This window comes from Pagrus major, chromosome 18, assembly GCF_040436345.1.
Source record: "Pagrus major chromosome 18, Pma_NU_1.0".
NCBI classification, from domain to species: Eukaryota; Metazoa; Chordata; class Actinopteri; order Spariformes; family Sparidae; genus Pagrus; species Pagrus major.
In genome coordinates, this window is record NC_133232.1 from 24822773 (window position 1) to 24845174 (window position 22402).

The window sequence follows — 22402 nt, forward strand, 5'->3', positions numbered from 1 at the left end:
TGCAGTTGTACTCCCAGAGACCTGTAAACACACATTAAAGTGTAAAATTGGTGGAGTTACCCTTTAACTAAGGACTGACCAAGAAAAAATGACGAATCACATCATGTCTGTTAGTCACTGCGAAATATCTTAACATTTGACCTGACACATTAAACCACATGTCCCAGAGTGCAAATCTCTGTTTATCCCTCCTCCTCCTCCTCCTCCTCCTCCTCCCTGAACATGTAGACGTGTTTGCATAGTGGAAACTGTCGTTAGAAACGCTGGAAGGAAGGGAGCGTCATGCGGGAGCAGCGACAAGGGTGTTTTTTGTGAAGGTTGTGCAACATAATCCATCGCAGCAGCTTCACTCGATGCAGGCTCGGAGACAAAGGAGCACCAAAGTTGAGCGGTGCGGAGCTCAGAGCTGAAATAAGAGGCTTTGGGAGGCTCGTGTTCAGCGCGACGTCACCGCGTTTTTTTTGTTTTTTTTTACCCCTTTTTCTTTTTACGCGCAAAGCTGCAGCAGAAACTTTTGGAAACATCTCAGCACTCATTGTTTTACAATTTTATTTTTGGCGTCTCTCTGCTGCATCTCCACGGATGATCGTATATCCCGAACCACTGCTGGATCTAAGCCTTGAAGGGGTTTCTTACCAAATATAGCCGCTGTTAATGCTGGAGCGTCCTTGACGGAGCGGAGCGATCCTAGATTGGGTATATGTAGCGGCTGCCAAAGTTTATAATTAAATCCTCAGCTCGCCTTGAGTCACTGTTTGATTTAAACCCTCTAATTCAGTCTGATTTTTTAGATTGGACACCTGAACAAGTGTGTGTGTTATTTTTAGAAGTTTGTTCTTTGATTTTTGTTTTTTGTGCCCATTGTGATCTGCAGCATGTCGATTTAAACATCGCTCTGTAGCGAATGAGTGCTCTCAACAGAAGCCATTTTTAAGTCTTTGATTTACAAGCCTGTCCTGAACACGAGCTGCTCAACCTGCTCCCACCTGCAGCCTTCACACATTTTTCTGCACCTTTTTTTTTTTTTTTTTTTTTAATCTCCAGCAATGACTTTTCGTGCGCCTGGCTGTGGGCGCGGTGGATGTGCCATGGCTCGGCTTTTCCTCACCATCTCCGTGCTGGTGCTCGGCTTGGCTGGAGCCGAAGCAGAGCAGGCCAAGTCGACAGACGAGAGCCAACCGGCGGTCACCCTCCGCACCCTGATCACCGGAACCTGCCAGGAGGTCCAGCGTTACGCGGAGTCGGTGGTGGGAAGCGGCGTGATACGTTCAGCTGCTGAGGTACAGAGAGGAGGAGGAGGAGGAGGAGGAGGAGGGGGTGCACCACCCACCGGTTGATAGCCTACTGTTTTCTCTCCCTGCTGCACCAGGAAGTGGCTCTCCACTCCTCTTTTCTTAATATTTAATCTAATTTCACGCTTCTTTCTTGATCAATAACTGAACCTGATCACTAATTCTCAACTCCAACCCTGTCATCTCTCTCCATACATCTCCTCACCCTTCACACACATTCCTCTCCCCGCCCCATGCCCCTCAACTTGTTAATCTCTTCCCTGATCCCCTCATTTTCTCTGCCCTCATTTCATGTCTTCTTATATCCATGCATCCCCCCTCACCCATCCACACACACTCTTTCTGTCTCCCTGCTTCCACCCCGCTGTGGCTCCCTCTTCCCCAGAGTGCTGTGTTGTTTCTTGAGTCAATGCTTGGTCAGGAGAACATCTATACGGTGGCCATGGTAAGAAACCTCCTGGGTGCCTCCATCCTAGTCTGCCCTGACATGGTCCCCTAAACAAAGTCCTCTCATGTGGCTCTGTTTAGCTCATGTCAGCCCATAGTTGTTGCAGAGAGTAGGAGCATGACTGTGGTGAAGCTGTGGCCGTGTCTATACAGTGATATTTGCATGAGAGGCCACATTATAGTCCTGCCTGTAGTGATAAGATTCTGTGTTGGCTGGCAAGTAGTCTGAAATTGTTCAACATGACTCAGCCGGTAGCTGTGAATGCAAAGTATAGGGTGTGTACGTGATCCCTGAATTAGAAATGTTTTTTTCTATGAGTCCTGAAACACATCACACTGATAGACGGGTGTCATTTACACCGGTGGACACTGTGGACACGACCTCACCACTTTTTGAAGCATAATGAGGTTAAAAAAATCTGCTAAAAAATAGCTTGCATGAAGAAAAGTTAAAGGTGTAGTATGTAAGAATTGGCTATTACTTGAATTCATACATAAAAAAAAAAAAAAAAAAAAAAATAGGGAGCAGCATATCACCAGAGTAAATACTGCTAACCGTAGCTAACGTCGGCTAGTTAGCTCAGTTAGCCATGCAGTAAGCAGTCCGTACCGAGAGCACAGGCCGCGGCTAGCTGCTTTGCATGCTGACTTCAGTAGATATCTCTGCATCACAGCACATAGACATCTTTGACACATCGTCAACGTTCTTATTTCTTCACATGTTGATAATTTTCATTATTTTTTTTAATTTTTTTAGGTTACATAGAGCCACTTCAGGCAAGTGAAATAAAATAAAGTGTTGTATTGTCTGTTTAATGGCCCAAAGAACAACACCATGCTATTTTGCATTTCAGGCTTTTTGTTTGAAACAAAGAGCTGACAGCGTGGGCTGCATCACACCTTCTGAAAAGTCTGTGGCTACACCAGCCTGCCTTTAGTATTAATGGATCAGTCTTCACTTTAAAATATTTAAGTATATAATTGGCGTGCAAACTGAGCCTCATAACACCAGAGCAGTAAATGATTAAGTGTGTTTTCAGATGATATACACACACTGACACGGAGCGACAGATGCTTGATTCGTGTTGACATGCTGGACAGTCCTCACGTATGTGCCAGTGTGTAGCGCAACAGGTGCAGATAAGAAACTTGTCTAACTCACAGGGCTACCCTTGACCTTGCCTGGCAAGGCTACTCTGTGTATGTGTGTGTGTGTTGTGTGATTTTGGAGGGGGGGTGAGCGCAGGCTGTACAGGAATAGAGAGGGGCACTGCCCAGCTGTCACTTGCATGCACAGCTGTTTGTCCAAGTCAACAATAGAGCACCTCTTCTATCTTAAGGTGCACCTCATCAGCACGTTCAGTCTTTAACTAGTATGTGTTCTGTGCATTGGAGCCACGAGGATACATCTAGGCTGGCTTTGTTCTTGTATAAATCTGTATCTCTTCTCTGCATGGTTAAAATGCTGCCTCTTCATTTTTACCAAGTTTAATAACAAAGTCAAACGTCTCCACCCTTCCTCCACAGTTTTTCGAGACGGTGATCCGATTTCTGGCTGAAGGAGCTGCCAGCGGCCTGAATGTCATCGCTGTGTACGTCACAGAGATCCTCAGGGTCACAGGCTTCGATGGTGGGTACACGGACTGCCCATGTTTTGCTGCATGCTCCACTTTCTCCACCCCGTATGTGTAGTTCACTGCAGGCAATTGTTTGCTGGAGTAAGAAAGTTTCAAGGGCAAGTGAAAATATGCAGACCTGCCTCTCCCTCTGGCAGTTTGTCTGCCACTCCTTTATAAGTGTGAGTGTTTACTTCTGTTCCTTCCTGTGTAACACACAGGTATTTTGTTCCTCATGACAATATGCCTAAGCTGAATTTCCTTCCTCAACAGTTGCTCTGACGTTGCCCCGCTTCACTCCAGAGGGCGTGACCGCCATCGCCCAGTGGGGTCTGGTGGGCCTCATTGGCTACTGGGTGCTGACCATCGTTCTCCGCCTGTTGATTTGCGTGGTGAGGCGGGTGTTCTGGGTGGTGAAAACCGTCTTGGCGCTCTGGCTTTTCGGACTGATCGTGACCGACAAGACTGCCAGTGCAGACACCACGGCGGTTCGACTGGGCGGCCTGGTGCTGGGGTGCGTCCTGTTGACGCTGCTCACTTCGGGCTCTGAAAAGACTTGCGGAGTGGAGCACCGTCTGAACAGCCTGGAGGGCCGGCTGAAGGCGGTCGAGAAGAGGAAAGGTGAATAGTGACCAGAGAGGGTGACGGGAGAAAGAGTTAAGATGGACAAAGGTGGTGGGAATACTGGTTCATAGTAACATTGATGGTTTCTATCGTATGTTTGTCAAACTATTATGGGAAATAAAGTCTCTGGATTTTTAATCACAAATTCTCTTTTTGTTTGCCTTCAGAAAAGCCCAAATAATTAAACTACATTGAATATTTTTTCTATGATAAATAACTGCAATCACACACAATGGTATTAAAGGGACAGTTCAACCCAAAATCAAAGATACATATTTTTCCTCTTACCTGTAGTGCTATTTGTTCATCTAGAGTTTAGGGGATATCTAGCGTAGAGATGTCTGCCTTCTCTGAAATATATTGGAGCTAGATGGCACTCTTGATGCTTGTGATGCTCAAAGCGTCAAAAAGTTCAACAGCAATGTCTCTTTTCAGAAATCATAACGCGGTTACTCAAGATAATCCACAGACCTTGTTAATGCCGACCTCTTCAGCTGAGCTGTAACATTAGCTAATTCAGCTTGCGAGCCCCTATTGAGAAATATATGTATTTTTGATTTTGAGGTGGATTGTCCCCTCAAATGGCTGCAAATATTAAGACTAGTGTGCACAGAGGATTGGATAATTTCTCAAATCAGATTGTAAACTGTCTTCTTTCTGTTTTGTCTCATACAAATAAAAGCTGGAGGCAAAACAAAGTCAAATCCTTTGGACTGTCATGGAAAATCCGACCCTTCCGTCGCAGAGAAATCCACAGTCCAGCAGCATTAAACAACTTAAACAAACCCGTCCACACTCTTGTATGGGCAACTGAGACAGAAGGGGAAGGTCTCATTTTTCATGTCACGTTAGAATCTGCTTGCAAATGGCCAATAAAAAAAGTGATTAGTACATGTTAATTGCTACAAAAAGCCCTTTGATCGTCATGGTTAAACAGTGTCCAAAAAATATTGCGTCCATATTAGACGCAACAGTTAACTGGCTTTGACTAGAAAGAAACATTTAATTTCAGTGCGAATTATGTCGACCAATTTAGTACCTTCAACCCAGGCTGACTGGTGGTCTGTTGACACTTCAGTCGCCTGATTGGTTCTCTGCTGCTCAGTCAGCTGGAAGCCCTTCTGATCCTCCGGGTTCACACCAGCGACCTTCCCCGCGCTCCAGCCAAGTGGAACAACCTGACCTCGGTGCCATAGTTATCATTCCTGTGAGCTCACCCCGCAGCAGCACAACTCACTCCGCTCCTACGCTCCTACTGTGGTGGAGTGCCAAGTGAGCCAAATATGAATCCACACAGTAACTAACTCCAGAGTTAAACTGTGAGGTCAAACTGTGTCATCATCCGTCTGCATCATCACAGAGATAAAGATGGAGAGGGATGATGATATGATTCTAGACCTAAATGTTTTTGTAGTAAAATGCTTAATATGAGAAGCTCCGAGTCACAATCGTTCATAAATGCATGTGAGAAGATATTTAAATGGGACGTTTGACTTAAAAGCTGCTGTGATCACAACGGATAAAATGCATCAAAGTACCATGAACGGAGTCACATGTACTGACAAAATCACAAAGAATTATCACCTGGAGCTTTCCTGCGTCTTTCAGCTCATTGTTTTGGTTTTCCTGACCCCCCAACACCACCGTTTTCGTTCAGTCTGACAGCCTCATTTTCAGTTGTAGCACACAGCTGTTTTCAGTGAAAAAGCTCGAAAAGCCCAACAGCAGACAGACAAAGTTAACAACTAGCGAGTGAACGTAGTGCAGCATTTAAAAAGCAAAAGACCCACATATTTTACTCAGGAGTTTGAGAGCAAAAACAAGCTGAAAGAGACTAAACACTGGATTTACATTTGTAACATGGTTAGAAACAAAACTCCAAATAATTGCGTATGTTGAATCTGTAAAGCAACTGTTTACTGTAGAGTTTGATGTAACAAACAGGAGATTTAACTAACTACAACATCTTACCTAGCGTCCCAAATCTAAATTAATGGTGCGTTAATGCGGTGTCAGAATAATCAAAAAAACGTGTTTCCGACTGGGAAAATTCACTTAAACGTCCCTTCAAATCAGTGCAACAACTCAGAAAGTCAGAGAAAATATTGGTACAAACGAGCTTCTGCTGGGTAGATGAATGTCTTACATTTCCTTTGCTCTTCCTTGTCACTCAAATATTGGAAACAGCTGCCAATGTGTTGTTTAAAGGCTCTGAGTGACAGAGTCCAAAATGTCAACCATGCTGCTCCCACATCCCGGCTTGTGTTCATGTTACACACCAAAGTCGGAACCGTCAAGTGGGACCATCTGAGGAGCACATGAATGCAGCATTAATCATGTTAGAGATGACCAATATTGTGATTTAAGACGAGACTAAAATTCTTCTAGATGAGTCACAATCAATCAGCTTGCAGCCATTTCTCCATTTCTCATAGTAATAGTTACAGGTGTTGCAGTACATTTTATACATTAATCCATTGTGGTTCCAACTAAAGCACAATGATGTGACAAACTTGGAGGATTTCCAGGTTCAATCAGTGTAACAAATGTGTCAACAAGGAATCTCTTATTGTCTCATACAACAACAGATTTATGGCTCTGCTGTTTCTCTTAACAACACACAAAAGGTAACTTCTGCTCTGTTGAGTTTCTTCTGTGAACCAGTTGGTATGGTGGGAAAGAATTTATATGCTTGGATGAGCTTTTGGCTGTGTGGTGACATGTTGGGTGGGTGGTGCTTTTAACGTCGTCACAGAATTTCTGTGCTACACATGAAGACATTAAGACGGTAAAACAAGTACAAACAGCATTTAGTAGGATTTTATGAGGTTTAATGACACAAAGTGAATATACACTAAGATACAAACACAAAATGCTCACTTGTTAGGAAATATTTGACAACTCCTCATATCATGTTCATAAAAAGATTCCAGTTAGTGCGACAAAAAACAACTATATTCAAATATAGACACACAGCAGTCATATAAGTCATAGACATGCAAAATGAACAATTAAAATAAAAAGGACTGACCTATACATCATGATAAATATCAAAGCTCCAAATACAGCCATAATTCCATGTTTAGTGGTGCAGAAAGTAGCATGTTGCATACATTATGTAACAGTCACAAATATATTGAAAGATATACAGTATGTCACATTAGACTTTTAAATGAATGCATTTAAGGCGCAGAATTGACACAAGTGCAGTCCAGAGGTGACTTTTCTGCCATTGTGTCACTCTCAATGTAACGTAAGCACAAGGAAAAGGCAACTGTTGCTTTCAATATTTTTATACAATCACTATAATTCAACTTAAGAACATTTGGATATGTGTGTGAGCAAATGAAAATATTCCTGCAGCTACTGTAGCTATAACATCTACAGCTCATTTGAAGTTTCAGCAACATTGTGTAACTTTTTGACCTTAAAATGACAGCGTCAAAATAATTTTGATGGTGCAGTGTCTTGTAATAGGGTGAATCGTGTCAGTAGTCCTTTTCACACAAAGACTCTGCATTATCTCCGCAGCGAAGGCTCCAAAAGAGGCACGACGGTACACCTGTTAATCTAAACATGTACCCGCTGACTGTTTATAATCATATGGATGCAGTTATAATGTGTTGTGATTGAGATCCTGACCCATTATGCATCCTGAAAAGTGACAAAGTTACGTTTTTCGCTCTAAATTACATAATTACATAATCACCATCAGTAAACAGGATGCTGTCTGACTCTCTCAATCGCGGGGAGGGTTTTCTGGGGGAAAGTTCACTGAAGTCAAGACAGTAACTACAACAACACAATAGTGGAAGGAGACAAACACATGGTGAGGTGAGGTGAAGTTTTTTGCCAGGGACAGACGCTGTTTTTTCGGGCAGATATGTAACAAAGAGTCGGGAGGACAGACAGGATGACAGAGGCCTCTCCACATATAACTGCGGTATTTTTTTCCTCATATAAGTTGCCAAAGACACTACCAGTTACCACGTTACTGTTGTTTGGTCCTGTAATGTTGCTTTGCGGGTCATTTCTCTTTTATTTGATGAGTGAAGGATCTGTTTGGTTATCAGACTGTGAACACCATCAGATCGACACGCCCCCACTCCGTGCCTCCGGCTTATCAATTTGCACAGATGCCGACTCGCCTCTGCTGCGGCTCTGATACTACCTCTGGAGGCGCATCATAGCCTTTTCCCCCTCTCCGCATCTGAAACTTTCACACAGATGACGATGCGGAGAATCGGTGCATGATTCCGGCACTCAAAGGGCAGTGTGAATAGGGCTTCTGTCTCAGCCACTCCACCCCCAATCACTTGTTTCTGCACTATGAAACTTCAGTGAGAGGGTAGGATCACAGCGTTACATACATGTTTACTTCAACATACAAGTTATAAACTCATAACATTGTTATGATGTAATGAGTTTTGTTTGTAGTTAGCACCTACATTACGTCTGACAAATTGTTACAGACCTGGGATTAACAGTGGTGTTGCACTCAGAAACTTGGAGTGCACCGAATCGCAGAAAATGCCAATTTCTACATAATGTTGCTTTAAATACAGAGAGTTTAGCAAAGAAAAGGCTACTTTATGTTTGTGTCTTCCCTGAAAAGTCAGACTGGTCTGTATTAAATGTTGTATCCCTGACAGAAGTGCATGAATGCGAAAGCTTTTCAATCAGTACTACTACTACTGCTGGTAAGACACTTACATGAGACTCTTGAGGTATGAGATTATTGTAAATAAGGCAGTCACTCAGTTTAGAGTGCATGTTTTGTTCATTGAAAAAATGCCCTTTTACCTATGGCTTTGGACCTGTGACCTTTTGCGCTCTTGCTCGGCAAACAAAGCCTTTGATGTTCATAGTAAAACATAAATAAATAGGACTGCACTGATACAAAACAAAGCGTTCATTCCATCTCTGTTTTTTTCCAGCAATTGTTATAAAATTTGGCACAGTAAAACATCGGGAATATAGCAGACTGTTGAAGAACAGGTTTGTCGATGTGTGTGTCTTTCTGTGTAGGTTTGAGTCCAGCATTTTGTGAAATATTTTTATCCACTTCGCGCTGATACTTAATTGAGAAGATTGACACTACTTTTAAATCTGTGTGGTAAAGATGAAGCTAAAAACAGCAGCAGGTTAGGTAAACTGCATAAAGACTAGAAAAAGGTAAGCAGCTAGCTTGACTATGTACAGAGGTAATTACATTTGCATACCAGCACCTCTAAAGCTCACTAATTAACCTGTTTTATCTTCTTTGATGAATCCATTTAAAAAAAATAAAAACAAAGTATAAAAAAACAACAAATGGCTGTTTCCCTGGGCGTTATGTGCCGGACTATTTCTTGGCTGTGACCAGTTGCTAGGCAACCAGCAGACATTTCAAGAAGCCACTTGTGAATGAGTATCTTTCCTAATTGTTGAACTTTCTCTTTAACGTCACACTAACAAATGAGTTCAACTTTTAAAATGAAGGCTTTCAGAGGAAGTTGAGTTTGTCTGAGGTATAAACGTCACCGTAAGGTGAGTCTGAACTGAGAGGGGGAGCAGAGGAAAAGGACGTCCCCTTCAGTTCAAACCGCGGCTGGCCATCCGATTCCACAGGGACGGTTGGAGCGACTGTTGGCTCTGCTGGAGCTAGAAAAACCTGGAAAGAAAAAGACAGACATATTAGCTTGTTTCACAGGCGCAGCATGGAGAATATTCATGTCACATTATAACCACAGTTATAATACATTGTTTGTATTGTTAGTATAACAATAAGTATAAGATATGTCGTATGGAGTATTTAGGATTTAGGAGGATTTATGAGCAGGTATGGAATAAAATATTCATTATTATGTTTTCATTAGTGTGTAGTCACCTGAAACTAAGAATCATTGTGTTTTTGTTTTCATAGAATGAGACTGTTATTTTGAAAACTTCTAAGAAAAATTGGCTTTTCTGAGGAAGGAAATGCACCTAACAGGACACCTATAATTTGGAGACAGAGAGGGAATTCAGACCTGGTATTAACAACATCCAATCACAAGTGGACAGCTCCAAGTCCGTCAGGTCACACCTGACATTACCATGTGTCTCAAGTGACCCCTTGTGATTGGATCTCACTTCCCTGCTCTATATGCAAACATACACCTGCATCACTCAAACAAACGGAAACAATGTTTACTACATAAATAAGGAAATATCTTCATGTATAACATTTGCCGAATTAACAAGAAGGGCCAAATACTTACGAATTTTTCAGAGACAGCGTTTCACAATGTGTATAAAGTTTTTTCTAACTCAACAACCTACAAAATTGAGCTATTATTTAATGGAGTCTGGGGACTTTCTCCACAAGCGTCAATAAGGTAGTCAATATAGGTTACCCTTACTGTATTTGTTCAAATTTGACATGTTAACCATCAATAAAATATTGTATAAAACAGCTACACTCAAGACACATTTCAGAAACGAAAGCAGACAGGCTGGTACAGCAGTGCCGCGACAAATGGACAGTCTTTTCGAGAAAGAACTTAATGTATTGTATTTGATTTTACAAGGGGGCATGAATGATTTATGATTTGCCTTAGCTGTAAATAAATGTTGAAAAATACTTATTGTGTGTGTGCATGCTCAGACTTATATGGGGAGCAGTGCATACCTCAGAATAAGCTGGCGGCACAGTCGTGGGAGGATTGTTGATCTGCAGAGTGAGGAGCCACACATTAGTAGTGAAGAGGGAGAGAATAAACAAAAGAGGAGAATGCAAAAGACACCAACCAGCAGGCCAGTCGGAGTGTGCGAGGGCTGAGCAGGGTAGGGTTGCCGTGGTCCAACAGACTCATGGTCATACTGTAATTTGAATTAGAGAAACACAATGGGTACAGCAGCGTTTTCAACTTTACACTTCTATACACACCAAAAAAAAAAAAGTCATGTAAATTTAATGCAGTGCGCTCACATCGTGGTAATGCACCGCAGGTTCCTCATCAGGAGTCTCAGGTTGCTCCTCTTTAGAGGAGCTCTTCCCACAACAGCAGCGCTTCAAGCAGCCACAGCAGCCAACTACAGCGAAGAAAATGCCGATGCCCATTCCAATTTTTTTGGTATCAAAAGGTGGAAGTGCTGAAATGAGTCAATTAGTTGATGGTCATAAGATTTTGATAATTTAATACTCCTGTAATTGGAAAAAAAAGTCAAATATTTGCTGCTTTATTTCCAGCCTCTATCCTGCTTTTCTCTGATGTTTATCACTGTAAATTTGTCTCGGACATAATGGCAATTTCATGACAATTACAGATTGAAATACCTACCACTAGGTTGTAGATAATAGTAAATAGATATAATAGGCTTTGGATAAACATATACAGCTAAAAACAAACAAAAGAGGCTAAAAATAACAGAAATCTGAAACGTATTATAAAACACGCAGGTTACTTACCCTCGACCTCCACAGTCGCCACTAAGGCTCTGTTGCCCTTTGAATCTCGGACCTCATAGCGCCCGCTGCATGACTTCTGGGGGTTCGAATTTGAAACCCCACATCGCCCTGACATTTCAAACCCTTGACACTCCAGATTGGGCCGTAGCCTTCCATGACGAACTATCTGATGCTCTACTCGGTCACTTTCTGTGATGAAGTAAATGTGGCAGGAAGTCGGTTCCAGATCGAAGGCGAAGTTGAAGCTTTCACCAGCAGTGTTTTTAAAGGTCATCACTAGTGCTGGAAGAGAGGATGAGCAAGACAGAGGATAAAAAAGTGAATCTCCACCAAAAAATCCTTTGAATACCAAACACCCATCCTGTGTAGTGTTGGTTCTTGGTGTAAGTTTCTAGTTATGTCTTTCACATAGCATGGCAGCTGTAATCATCTTAAAAGAATTGTCCAACATTTTGGGAAATATGTTAATTTGCTTCCTTGCTGAGAGTTAGACGAGAAGATTGATACCAAATTCGATTACATCCATATATGTATATACAGATATACAGATATACAGACAAAGAAAAGCCATTAAGAAAACTTTTGTTGAAACTTTGGTTTCAAATGTAAAAACATACAGTTCTACAAAAGCCCTAAAACTTCACAATTATTGCCAATAATTAAATAGATAAATTAAATCATTAAGTGTAAAATAAAAATGCAGTTATGTAAAAATGTTTCAATTAAAATCATTTATTGTTAATACAGTTATTTCACACAATTTACAGTAGAGGTTGGGAGGTTTAAGATCAAATTATTAAAATGGACAAAAGGTATAAGGGCAAAGGTCTGATGAAGTCCATCTGGGAAAAGAAGCAATTCTGACAGATAATGTGGTAATTCTCCAGTAAAGGCTTTATGGTTAAAAAGATACCATTTTATACGTCTTTTATTTATATTCTGAGAAGACCACTCAACCTCATTATATAGAAAAGAATTATCTGCACCATAAACATCATCAGTAATAAATTTCAGGGCAGAGTGATAGACAGAGTCCAGATTTGAGAGTTAAAGAGGAAGTGTGCCTATAAACCACAGAATAAGATGATATAATAAAATGATGAAACCACAACAACTCATTGTTCAATAAATAAAAAGTTCATGTTTGCTATTGCGCCAGTGTTTTCTGAGCCCAGATGAGTATCAAGAGGAGCGCCTCCTCGAACTGATTAAAGCTATGATGCTCTTCTTTGATTCATCCCAGCGACACACAAAACTATATATTCGATGTCTTAGATGCCATCTGGGAATCTGAAGCTGCATCATTGTAAGCCACTGACAGCTTCTGCATACTACTTGAGCTGTACACATGTGCACAGGTAGATCCAAATACTGAGCTTTTTACATTGACAGAACACATACTAAACTTTCAAAACAACATGGTGGCCTGAGCATAGAGTTAACAACACTGTCGATAAATATCTGTCATCATCCAAATTGTCAGGAAATAGACCTGCAACAATTAATCAATAAATTGTCAACTATAATATTTTCTGCTTCCTTTACTCCTCCATGACAGTAAACCGAATATCTTTGGGTTGTTGTAAAACATGACATTTGAGGATGTCATCTTGGGCTTTGGGAAACACATTTTTCACCATTTTCTGACATTTTATAGACAAAACAACTAATTAATTAATCTGGAAAATAATCAAAAGATCGTTGCAGCTCTGTAAGGTTTTTTCCTTTGCATATCATGAGAGGAATGCTCCACAAGTGAAACACCGGAAAAACTCATTTCCTATCCTCTCTAACCTCTCCCTGTCTTCAGTTACACACATTAAATTGTTTCAACAGGGCATCCACATACACACTGTACAAGACAGCAGACAGATTGCCATACCACGAGCCTTTTCATCATCTAGCATCATAATGGCATCATAAACATAACTCAACTGACTACTATCAGCATTTTCAACTGCATTCATTTTTACTCAGTTGACTAAATTACAATAATGCTCTCATCACACTGCAGCTATTTTACTAAAACAAAGTGTACATCTTGAACTGACAAATTGTTTCATGTTCAAGCAATGACCTCCATCTGGGCCTTTGTGATTCTGACCAGTTTAAAAGCTAAAAGGCACAAAGTAATGCTTCCGGGTTTAAAATGATGCACTTTCTTCTGATGTTTAAGTCAGAACAAGGTGCATAACACCTAGAGAAAGAGCTGTTACAGTACTGCCATGCATGGCACCTAGTTCAGAACCATGATGTGGGTTTTTACAATTCACAACAAACACATCAGTGCATCACTAGGCGGATCAATATGATTTGGTTGCCAGCTATAGTGGAATATCTGTTACTCTCCTAAACTAGATGTAGATATCATACACCTAAATAGAACTGATTTTCTTCATCAACATTAACAAAAATGTCTATCTCTCACTGTTTAGGAAAGTGAGAAAAAAATCCTTGAGTCCGTCCCTTTACACAGATCTGCTCCAAAAGTTAATGAGGTATAAATCCTAGGTATCCTGCGTATTTTGGGCCAAGACCCATCCTCCATCCATTCAGTTACAGTATGTGGAAATCCGTTAAGTCGTTTTTGTGTAATCCTGCTGACAAACCAACCAACCAACCAAACAAACAGATATGTGTAAAAACATAATCTCTTTGGTGGAGGTAATGATGACACCACTAGCGTGTAGATTGGTTAATTATTGACCTGGTTTTCACTATTCAATTTTAACTGCCACCAGGCACAAAATCAAAAAAATGAAGAGTGACTTGCGATTCACTCAGACTGGCGGCATGGCACCATTTCTATATGCTTTTATAGGCGTTTCTCTAACCCAATAGCCCAATTAATATTCAGTCTTACCACCTTTACCAGTGGGTCATATCTACTATTCGAAAGTATTGCCACTCCACCAGGTGTCCTACATTGGACTACTTTTGTGCTAAGATCCGTGGTAGACATCTAAGCACCATTAAAATCCTTATATAGTGTGCTCAGTTTATTCATCCAAGTCCCTTGACGGCAGAGGATGTCACACCCAAGTGTGTCGACCACCCAACGTCTTGTTTTATTTGCAGCACTGTGCAGCACGCAGGCCACATGTATTGCATGATAAACCCCAGATTCTACTTTTCCTTTTCATACCTACAGGGAATCTCACGGCCCACTTTTCCCTTTTGCATCATTACTAGTTAAAGGGCTCCTCTGAGATCTTTGTTTTCCCTCTGGACCAAGCAATGGCTGGTTAGCTTAGCACAAAATTTAAAAAAAGCTAACCTAGTCTGGTCCATAACACCTGCCAAAACAACAGCTTCTGGATTTTACACTTTTTGTTACCTTTTTACAGGCTAGCTGTTTCTCTATTTCCAGTCTCTTGCTGAGCTAAGCTAACATCTCCTCTATCGTCATATCTGTGGTGTGAATATAAGAATGGTATCATTTTTTCATCTCAGCAAGAAAATTAATAACTGAATTTCCCAAAATGTGGAACTGTTCCTTTAAATTCATGTCAGTTACACTAGTTTTCAATCATGAAAAGTTTTCATCCATATGCTCACATGTTCCAGGCAGTAGTATTTAGTAATATTTGTAGTATCCAAAAATGCTACATGCCTACCATCTTATGCATGTTAGTTTGCAAAAATTCAAGCATTGGCCTCCTGTTCCTCCACTGGCCACTTTCCTGAATAAATCCCTATTTGAAAGATGTGGGAGCCTATCGATAAACTACACTGCATTTAGACCAAAAGCCGCAGCAGAGGTTGGTTCATCATTCTGCTCAATGATAGAGCGAACATATGGATGAATAGTGGATAATGCTGCTGAGAGTGGTTTATAATGACTCACCCACAACTCTAATGGTCCTGACAGACAATGGCAACCGATCTTTGTCTCTCATTATGTAGGTCCCACTGTCTTCCTGGGTCAAAGGATTGATCATATAGTAGCTACCCATCACCTTCCGCCTACTGTCCTGGCTGGCTGGAGGGTCATCACGTTTCCACAAGATCGTCACATTTGACTCATCATATCTAGGGGTGAACGTGAGGGATTGAGCCTTTCTGTGCAGCCTCAAGGTGTATGAGCTCCCATACTCTAGCTCATCATACGAGAGGCCTAGAAAGGAAGTCCAACAACAAAAAAACACTGAGTACATACCTTGTGAATGTATAGCAACATTACCATTTGTATCAGGGATCAGAGTATATCAAAGTCATATTATATGTAGTAACTATGCCTTTACACTGCACTGGCAGATGCTCACTCATCATTAATGAGTACAGTGGTGGAAATACTATTCGGATCTTTTGCCTTAGTAAAACTTAGATTATAGGAGCAATAATAGCAATACAAAAATATATTGTTACAAGTAAAGCCCTTTATGAAAATGCTGCCCGAGTAAAATTAAGTTTGCATGAGCCAAATTTACTTTAAAAGGTGCAATATGTAGTAATTTTAGTTTAAAATATTCTTACATTGACTCCAATTATCAACAGAATGTGATGAAATAACAGGTCTGACATTGGGCTACATTATGGTGCCGCTTCTTGCGTGCATTTCCCTCAAGTCCAACCCGTCCCAGGCCCAAAAACCTCCTCCTCCTGTCAGCCTGCGGCTCCTGTGCTAGTGGTGTAAGCAACACTAAAACTCCCATGGTGCTCTGAGCCCCCCGTCCTGACCCCTAGCTGCACCGCTAACTGAGCTAACAGCTAACAGTAGCTACAAATAGCGATTACTCTAGTTATATGCTGCTTCCTATTCGAATTTGAATTTAACTGGTGGCCAATACTTACATACCGCACCTTTAACAATAACCCTTTCAGATTATTAAATTATGGCTCCAAAGTCGCAGAAATTGATCTTATAACTTATGTGCATAAGTTATTATCTCATGCAGTATAATCATAAATAATAAATAAAAGGCTCTCCTGATTGTTTTGTTGCATTGTCATTTATTATTACTAGTACATGGTGACTTAACAAAAATCCAAGCATACATGTAATAACGTAAAGGATACATTGTTTTCTTAACTCTACTTAAAAGGTGCTTTTTGTAAGAAAGGTGATTGATTGGCTCATTCCCAAATCGTCAAATAATAACGCTTTGGGAATCAATCCCGAAGCGTCAGACTTTGACGAGCAGGGAATGACACTCAAAAAGCAGCTTTTCTTACCAACAGCACCTTTAAGTGCAGCACTCCAGCTAATGTTCGTGAACAGACATCAAATAGGCTGTAACGTTGAGTACTTAGGATACTGTCGAGTCTTTATACTCCCTGTAAACGCTATAGTCTTTGGCGCAGTTTCGCTAAAGGAGGATTTAAATATATTTTTACTCACCAACATAGAAACAGGCACACAGCAACAACAGCACCTCCATCATCTCTTGTGACTGACAACAAGCCCGCGCCCTGTGAACAGTCTTCGGCCAGTTAAGCGCACGATAAAGTTACCAATGAGTCTTAAACATATTCACAGCATTGATATATCAGTTGTAAATGGCGCATATTCGGTAATTAACTGTGCACAAACGGTGATTACTTGCATGCACATCCGGTGTCGAGGGTATGTCTTCAGCCGAGAAGCCCCTGGCCGCAGTATGCAGATCAGGGAGTGGCTCAATGTGGGCGGGGTTAAATGTTTGACTCCGCCCACTTGCCCCCACATTGCTCGAAAGGGCGTTTCCATGGAGGCGCTCGTGATGCGTCCAAGTGCCGTGGGAAATGACAGAAGTTATACCGCCCGTAAACTTGCGCCTTTGGCACGTTTACGCACTCCTAACAAATCCCCAACACAGGCTCAGCGAACCACACACCAACCATGTCACGAACTAGCTCAAATCCAATTTAATTTCTTTTGGTGTGATTTGTTCTTTCAAAGTGTATATATGTCATTCATTTAAAAATGCACGTTGGGTGTCTAAATATTATTAAAAGTAGCAGTATAGTCCGGCCAGTTGGGTAGATTTGGTTTTAGGAAGATTATCAATCTGTATCACTGTCAAAGCAAAACTGTACACAAGATGAGCACAACAGAAGACGTCAGACAGGTCGGATCTTAACATCAGTACTGAAATAAACAAGTTTATCATATCCCTGCATGCCCCTTCCTGAAAAACTCTGTTAGTGAATGCAGAAAGACATTTTCTTTTTTTAAACCCACTTGAATTGTGTCATTAATCACACATATGATGTTTGTCAATTAAAAAGATAATTTTTTAATATATTTTTTTTTAAAAACTTAATTGCCTTTCTGTGCAGCCTGTTGTTGTTGCAACAAAACAAACAGGAGAGCCTTTTATCATGGCCGCCAACTCAGCACAGCAATTTGTGGTTCAGCATCTTGTTCATGGATTCTTTAACAGGTGGATAGAAAGGAAAGAACCAAACCAGCAGCTAATATGATAAATGACCAAACTAATTTAAACTTGATAGTCAAATTACAGATATCTTGCACATAATGCAGACAAATATTTGGATCAATTATCACTTTTTTAAATCATTTTAACAACGATGACCGGTTTGTTTCTCAAGGTCTTATACAAAAAAAAACTTAAAAAGAGATACAAATATACACAAAAGTCAGAGGGTAACAGTTTCCAGGTATGACACGGTACCTTTTGCATCCAAAAGTTAGACATTTGCCTTTGATTTCTTTGTGCACAAGTTACATGACATAAAAAGAAACACAAAAGTCTTTGCATGATTGCAAGCCACAGGTCACTGAACAAAAGTTAATGATAAAAGCCACACAGACAAGGTATAAAAAGCTGCATGAAAACAATCATATAAAAATAGTTTATATATATATATACAGAGCACTCTGGAGCCTTTTTGCAACACCCATGCACAAGACCCATAAAATACCAGTTGGTGCGCAGACTCTGATAAAAGAATTACTGTATGAAGCTACAGTACACACAATGAGCTTTGTTTTCCTTCCCTGAGGAAAAAGTGAAATAGCGTAAAAACTGCCCAATAATAATCATCTGTAGGAAGAGACTTAATGATTCCTAGTTTGGTATGAGTCTACCCTCCACTGCTTCGCTCTCAGCCACAACCTTAATATCAATCTTGAGTTATCAAGCATTAACTGATAAAAAAAAACATGAATACTGTGTTGGCCTCAAACTTTGATCAAATTTGTGGATGTTTTTATATTGAAAGGGGATACTCCACATATTGACTTATGATAACTCTGGACATGAGTCAACATACTGTGAATGATATCTTGTTTCTTACAATCTACATGGTCCCTGCAAGTCATAAAGCACAATTCTGAATTCAACTCTGCATCACTTACATTTTCAGTGTGCCCCTTACAGAAAGTTGAGTTTATCAGAGGTATAAACATCACTGATAGTTGAATCTGAACTGAGGGGGGGAGCAGAGGAAAAGGTCAGTCCTTTCAGCTCAAACTCTGGTGGAGGTTCTGAGGAGAGACAATCAGAGCTGAGTGGAGGAGCTGGAGCGGCTTCCAGCCCTCCGGGAGCTGAAACCTGGAGAAAGAAGTGAACATAATGAAACAGTGTCAGTTATTTCAGTGTGTGATAAGAGTAAAAATCTGTCTTAGAATGAGGACTTTCTTGCTGTGTGTTAAGATTATTCTATTCAGGCCACTTTAATGCCTCGACATTAACATTGAATGCATGCAAGAGGGACTGTTTGTGTGTGTACCTCAGGTTGAAGGGGGTTCATATGGATATTCACTGGGTTGTGCACCTGTAAGGTAAAGGGGAAAAAAAGCAAGTTTGTCAGTGCTGGAAAAAAATGGCACCCCTGGCAAAGCACCTCACAGTTTAAAAACCTTTGAATAACATCTACCGATGGCCCAACAGAGGTAGCTGCAGGTTGTCTAGAAGCAGGAGGATTCACTGGCTGATAAGAGTAATCTGGAGCAGGTGCAGCAGAGTAACTTGGGCCTGCAGGTTGATCCTGATCCTGCAATCGGAACAAGGATTTTGAAGTAAAAATCAAAAACACACATTATAAACAGTTAGTCTGAATGCTCATTTGAAGTACTTACATGGTAATACACAGCAGCAGGCGCTGACTGGTCCCTTTTAGAAGAGCTCTTTTTACAACAGCACTTCCTCACACAGCAACAGCAGACAAACACCGCTAAGACAATCCCACCAATGATAGCAACATAAACATAAGTGGGAGTAGGTCCTGTGAGAGCAGAAGAAGAAGGGAGGGGGTTATTTTGACTCATTAGTAATTGTTTGTTCCTAAATTTCTCCTTCTGTATGAATAAAATGTGCTGTTGCTCACCTGGGATTACCTCCACCGTCACAACCTGGGCCAGGTTGCCCCGTGTGTCTCTGTACTCAAAGGTGCCAGAATCTGTGATCTCTACAGGATCAATCTCAATGGCATTCTGCATGACCTGAATTCTCCCACTAAAAGACGTTGTCCTCCAGTCATCTTCTACGACCAGGTCACCTGCTTCCATCAATGTTTGTTTTTTTAAATCCCCCACAGGGGTGAAGGTCACAGTCCATGGGCCCTCCTTAAATGGATTTGTGATGAGGAGCTGATCGCCAACTTTTGGATCATAATATTTTGAGTTTTCTGTATGTGATAAAGAGTAGACCATATAAGAACATTTAATCAGATACACAGCAGTCTAAAAGCTATCATGCAGCACCTATCAAGTTCCTAACATCACCTTCTACTGTGAGCCTTTTCCTATACAGCAAAGTGTTGTCTTTTTCCCTGAGGCTGTAATAGCCGTTGTCTTCCTGAGCGAGGCTAATAAACTCCCAGCCATCAGACGTCCTCTTTCCTCTGTCTCCTTTAAAAGACCGTGGGTCACTGCGATTCCACAGGACCTTTGGCTGGTCCACATCGTAATTCGACGTGAACTCCAGGAATTCAGCCCTTCTAGGAACATTTAAGGTGTAAGCATGCCCATAACTCCTTGTGACCTTGTCAGCACAATCTGAAAAAGAATAAAACAGACATGTATATAGGAATGCTGCACATTGTTAATAGAAACACCTATTTACACAAGCATGACATGGGGATAAAGAGCATTTAAATATGCAGTGTAATGTAATGTTCTCACCCAAAACTGCCAGTGTAACGGCATCTACTGTTCTTTGGTAAGAAGTTTGGACCGAAAATGTTCCACTTTCTCTCAAATCTTTGACTGTAACTGAGATTAACGAAACTTCGACGCTGGGGTCCTTTGCCTGAATCAGTGGATAACACAAATACATTTACTCAGGACAGTGTAGATCCTGTGGTCATTTAAAACCTGGTTTGCTCTGACCTGAACAGAAGCCAGACATCTGTCATATTCAGGATCCTGCCCTGCAAAAATGTCATAGCAATAACTGGTGATAGTATAAATGATGGCACCAGAAGCTGATCACCTGACCGTTATCCATCAGTAGCTTCCTGGGTCCCCCCTTTCTCGGAGTGAAGTACATGGGTCCTTTGTAATGAAGTAGTGTAAACTCAGTTGGTAGCCTAACACTTCTGCCATAGCACTCCTCTACATACACACCATCAACGGATGAACCTTGGATCAGAGACAGATGGAGGAAATATTGCGATAAGTCAGAGACCGAACATCTGAGGAGAAGTGGAAAACATACTGCAGCAACTTCAATAGATTTGATCCCTCAGATAACTATTTCATATATGTGTCAATATAATAGCTGCAACACTTGCATGTTTCAGTATGTTCCTGTGCCCACAAAATAAACTTAAATTTATTTTTCCGGATCGTCACAAGAGCAGCACAACTGAAACCTAATTTTGAGAAAGGTGGCAAATCAGGGAATTCAGATTAAAAAAATCAAGATTCAGGGCTCATGGTATGATCTTACTAATATAATAATTGTGCAATGCGCCATAATTACAAATCATACAGTGTGTGTATGTTGGAGCTAAGAGAGAAGAACATATGTAATTGGATTTTCAAACTAAACCCAACTAACTTCAGGGTCATGCCAGACTGAAGGGGGCAGTGGTGGCTGTTGTTTCTGTTTGAGTTAATCTGATTGGAAAAGTAAGATAACCAGCCGTACATTCACAGTCTATTGTGAACATTTTCAACACTGGAGCTGCTGCAACACACGGCTTTAATGACACAGTTGGCATACTTGGCACATCTGCACAAAGTGAAGCGTCCACAGGTATGTGCAGCACAGACCTCGCCTTGAACTACTACACGGTGAAAGCTGAAAAGCTCTAAAAGTTAAATGTCAGAATGATAAATGAAATAAAATTTTAAAAAACTTGTAAGGTTGCATTACTTCTGTGAAGCTGTATACTCACCAAATAAGACGCAGGAAAGGAATATGTGAAACAACATGTCCTGCAGAGAGAGTAGAGGTTTTTTATCACGTAAACAACGTTTCTGTAAACACTGAGCAGACAAAACTGAACACCGAGCACTTTATTTGATGGGGAAAAAAGGACTGGCAAGAAGTTTTCAACTCACTGTAAACCAACTCTCTTCGATGTTTCGCTGAGATTTGTGTGTTTTCGCTCCAGGACAGGATAAAGGCCACTGGGCGAGGCTTCCTTCTCGCGTTGTGTGCGTCATGACGGCACCACATGTGCGCAAATTCGGAGTGACAGGCGCTGGTGAGTGTGTTGAAGCCCTAAAATAAATCTTAAATTTTAGGCTTCACAGAGAAAATAAATGTGCGGGTTACATAAGATTTCATATTTTTAATAAATGTTTGCTCTTTTTTTTTCTGGATTGTTTAAAACCTCTTCAGGCCACAAGGTGAGGCGAGTTTGTTTATAGATCCAGACACAAGGCGATTCAAACGTTTTTACAGTACATTAGAAATAAGACATGAATAACCTTATTTAATTGCATGTAAAATACAATCAAACCAAGCAAATAGATAGTCACAGATTAAAAAATAGTTAAAGCCACAGTAATGTTTAAAGCCTTGATTGAACTGAGCTGACTTTTTCTCATCTTTCCATGCTGTCTGCTGTCAGTACAGCCTCACCACTCTGTG

At 40.9% G+C, this 22402-nt stretch overlaps 3 protein-coding genes across 3 annotated transcripts; 1 reads left to right on the plus strand and 2 right to left on the minus strand.

The window, feature by feature from the left end:
* Positions 1–950: 950 nt before the first annotated feature.
* On the plus strand, positions 951–4124 carry LOC141013808 (uncharacterized). Its single transcript, XM_073487671.1, has 3 exons — positions 951–1280; positions 3267–3369; positions 3629–4124. Exons 1-3 carry the CDS (start codon positions 1047–1049, stop codon positions 3982–3984), a joined length of 693 nt encoding a protein of 230 aa, XP_073343772.1. The 5' UTR covers positions 951–1046; the 3' UTR covers positions 3985–4124.
* A 2671-nt stretch (positions 4125–6795) lies between these two features.
* Positions 6796–17007, minus strand: LOC141013805 (uncharacterized). The gene is made up of 7 exons (XM_073487668.1): positions 16753–17007; positions 15259–15528; positions 11412–11693; positions 10932–11095; positions 10751–10822; positions 10632–10673; positions 6796–9632 (listed from the first exon to the last, which is right to left on the minus strand). The coding sequence occupies exons 1-7, from the start codon at positions 16793–16795 to the stop codon at positions 9465–9467; spliced, it is 1041 nt and encodes a 346-aa protein (XP_073343769.1). The 5' UTR covers positions 16796–17007; the 3' UTR covers positions 6796–9464.
* Positions 17008–17605: 598 nt separating this feature from the next.
* On the minus strand, positions 17606–21972 carry LOC141012934 (uncharacterized). The gene is made up of 10 exons (XM_073486478.1): positions 21868–21972; positions 21702–21741; positions 20792–20940; positions 20482–20608; positions 20083–20355; positions 19686–19985; positions 19438–19583; positions 19236–19352; positions 19089–19133; positions 17606–18910 (listed from the first exon to the last, which is right to left on the minus strand). The coding sequence occupies exons 1-10, from the start codon at positions 21970–21972 to the stop codon at positions 18731–18733; spliced, it is 1482 nt and encodes a 493-aa protein (XP_073342579.1). The 3' UTR covers positions 17606–18730.
* Positions 21973–22402: the final 430 nt, after the last annotated feature.

Excerpts from the sequence above, each read along its gene's own strand:
- LOC141013808 (XM_073487671.1), top strand. The coding sequence starts at position 1,047 with ATGACTTTTCGTGCGCCTGGCTGTGGGCGCGGTGGATGTGCCATGGCT. Across the intron at positions 1,281-3,266 it reads TGATACGTTCAGCTGCTGAG|TTTTTCGAGACGGTGATCCG; the intron begins GTACAGAGAGGA and ends CTTCCTCCACAG. Across the intron at positions 3,370-3,628 it reads CAGGGTCACAGGCTTCGATG|TTGCTCTGACGTTGCCCCGC; the intron begins GTGGGTACACGG and ends CTTCCTCAACAG.
- LOC141013805 (XM_073487668.1), bottom strand. The coding sequence starts at position 16,795 with ATGATGGAGGTGCTGTTGTTGCTGTGTGCCTGTTTCTATGTTG. Across the intron at positions 11,096-11,411 it reads GGCGACTGTGGAGGTCGAGG|CACTTCCACCTTTTGATACC; the intron begins GTAAGTAACCTG and ends GACTCATTTCAG. Across the intron at positions 9,633-10,631 it reads TGCCGCCAGCTTATTCTGAG|GTTTTTCTAGCTCCAGCAGA; the intron begins GTATGCACTGCT and ends TTTTCTTTCCAG.
- LOC141012934 (XM_073486478.1), bottom strand. The coding sequence starts at position 21,972 with ATGACGCACACAACGCGAGAAGGAAGCCTCGCCCAGTGGCCTTTATCC. Across the intron at positions 20,941-21,701 it reads CCTTTCCTGCGTCTTATTTG|GTTCATCCGTTGATGGTGTG; the intron begins GTGAGTATACAG and ends CTCTGATCCAAG. Across the intron at positions 19,353-19,437 it reads CTGCTGCTGTGTATTACCAT|GATCAGGATCAACCTGCAGG; the intron begins GTAAGTACTTCA and ends TTCCGATTGCAG.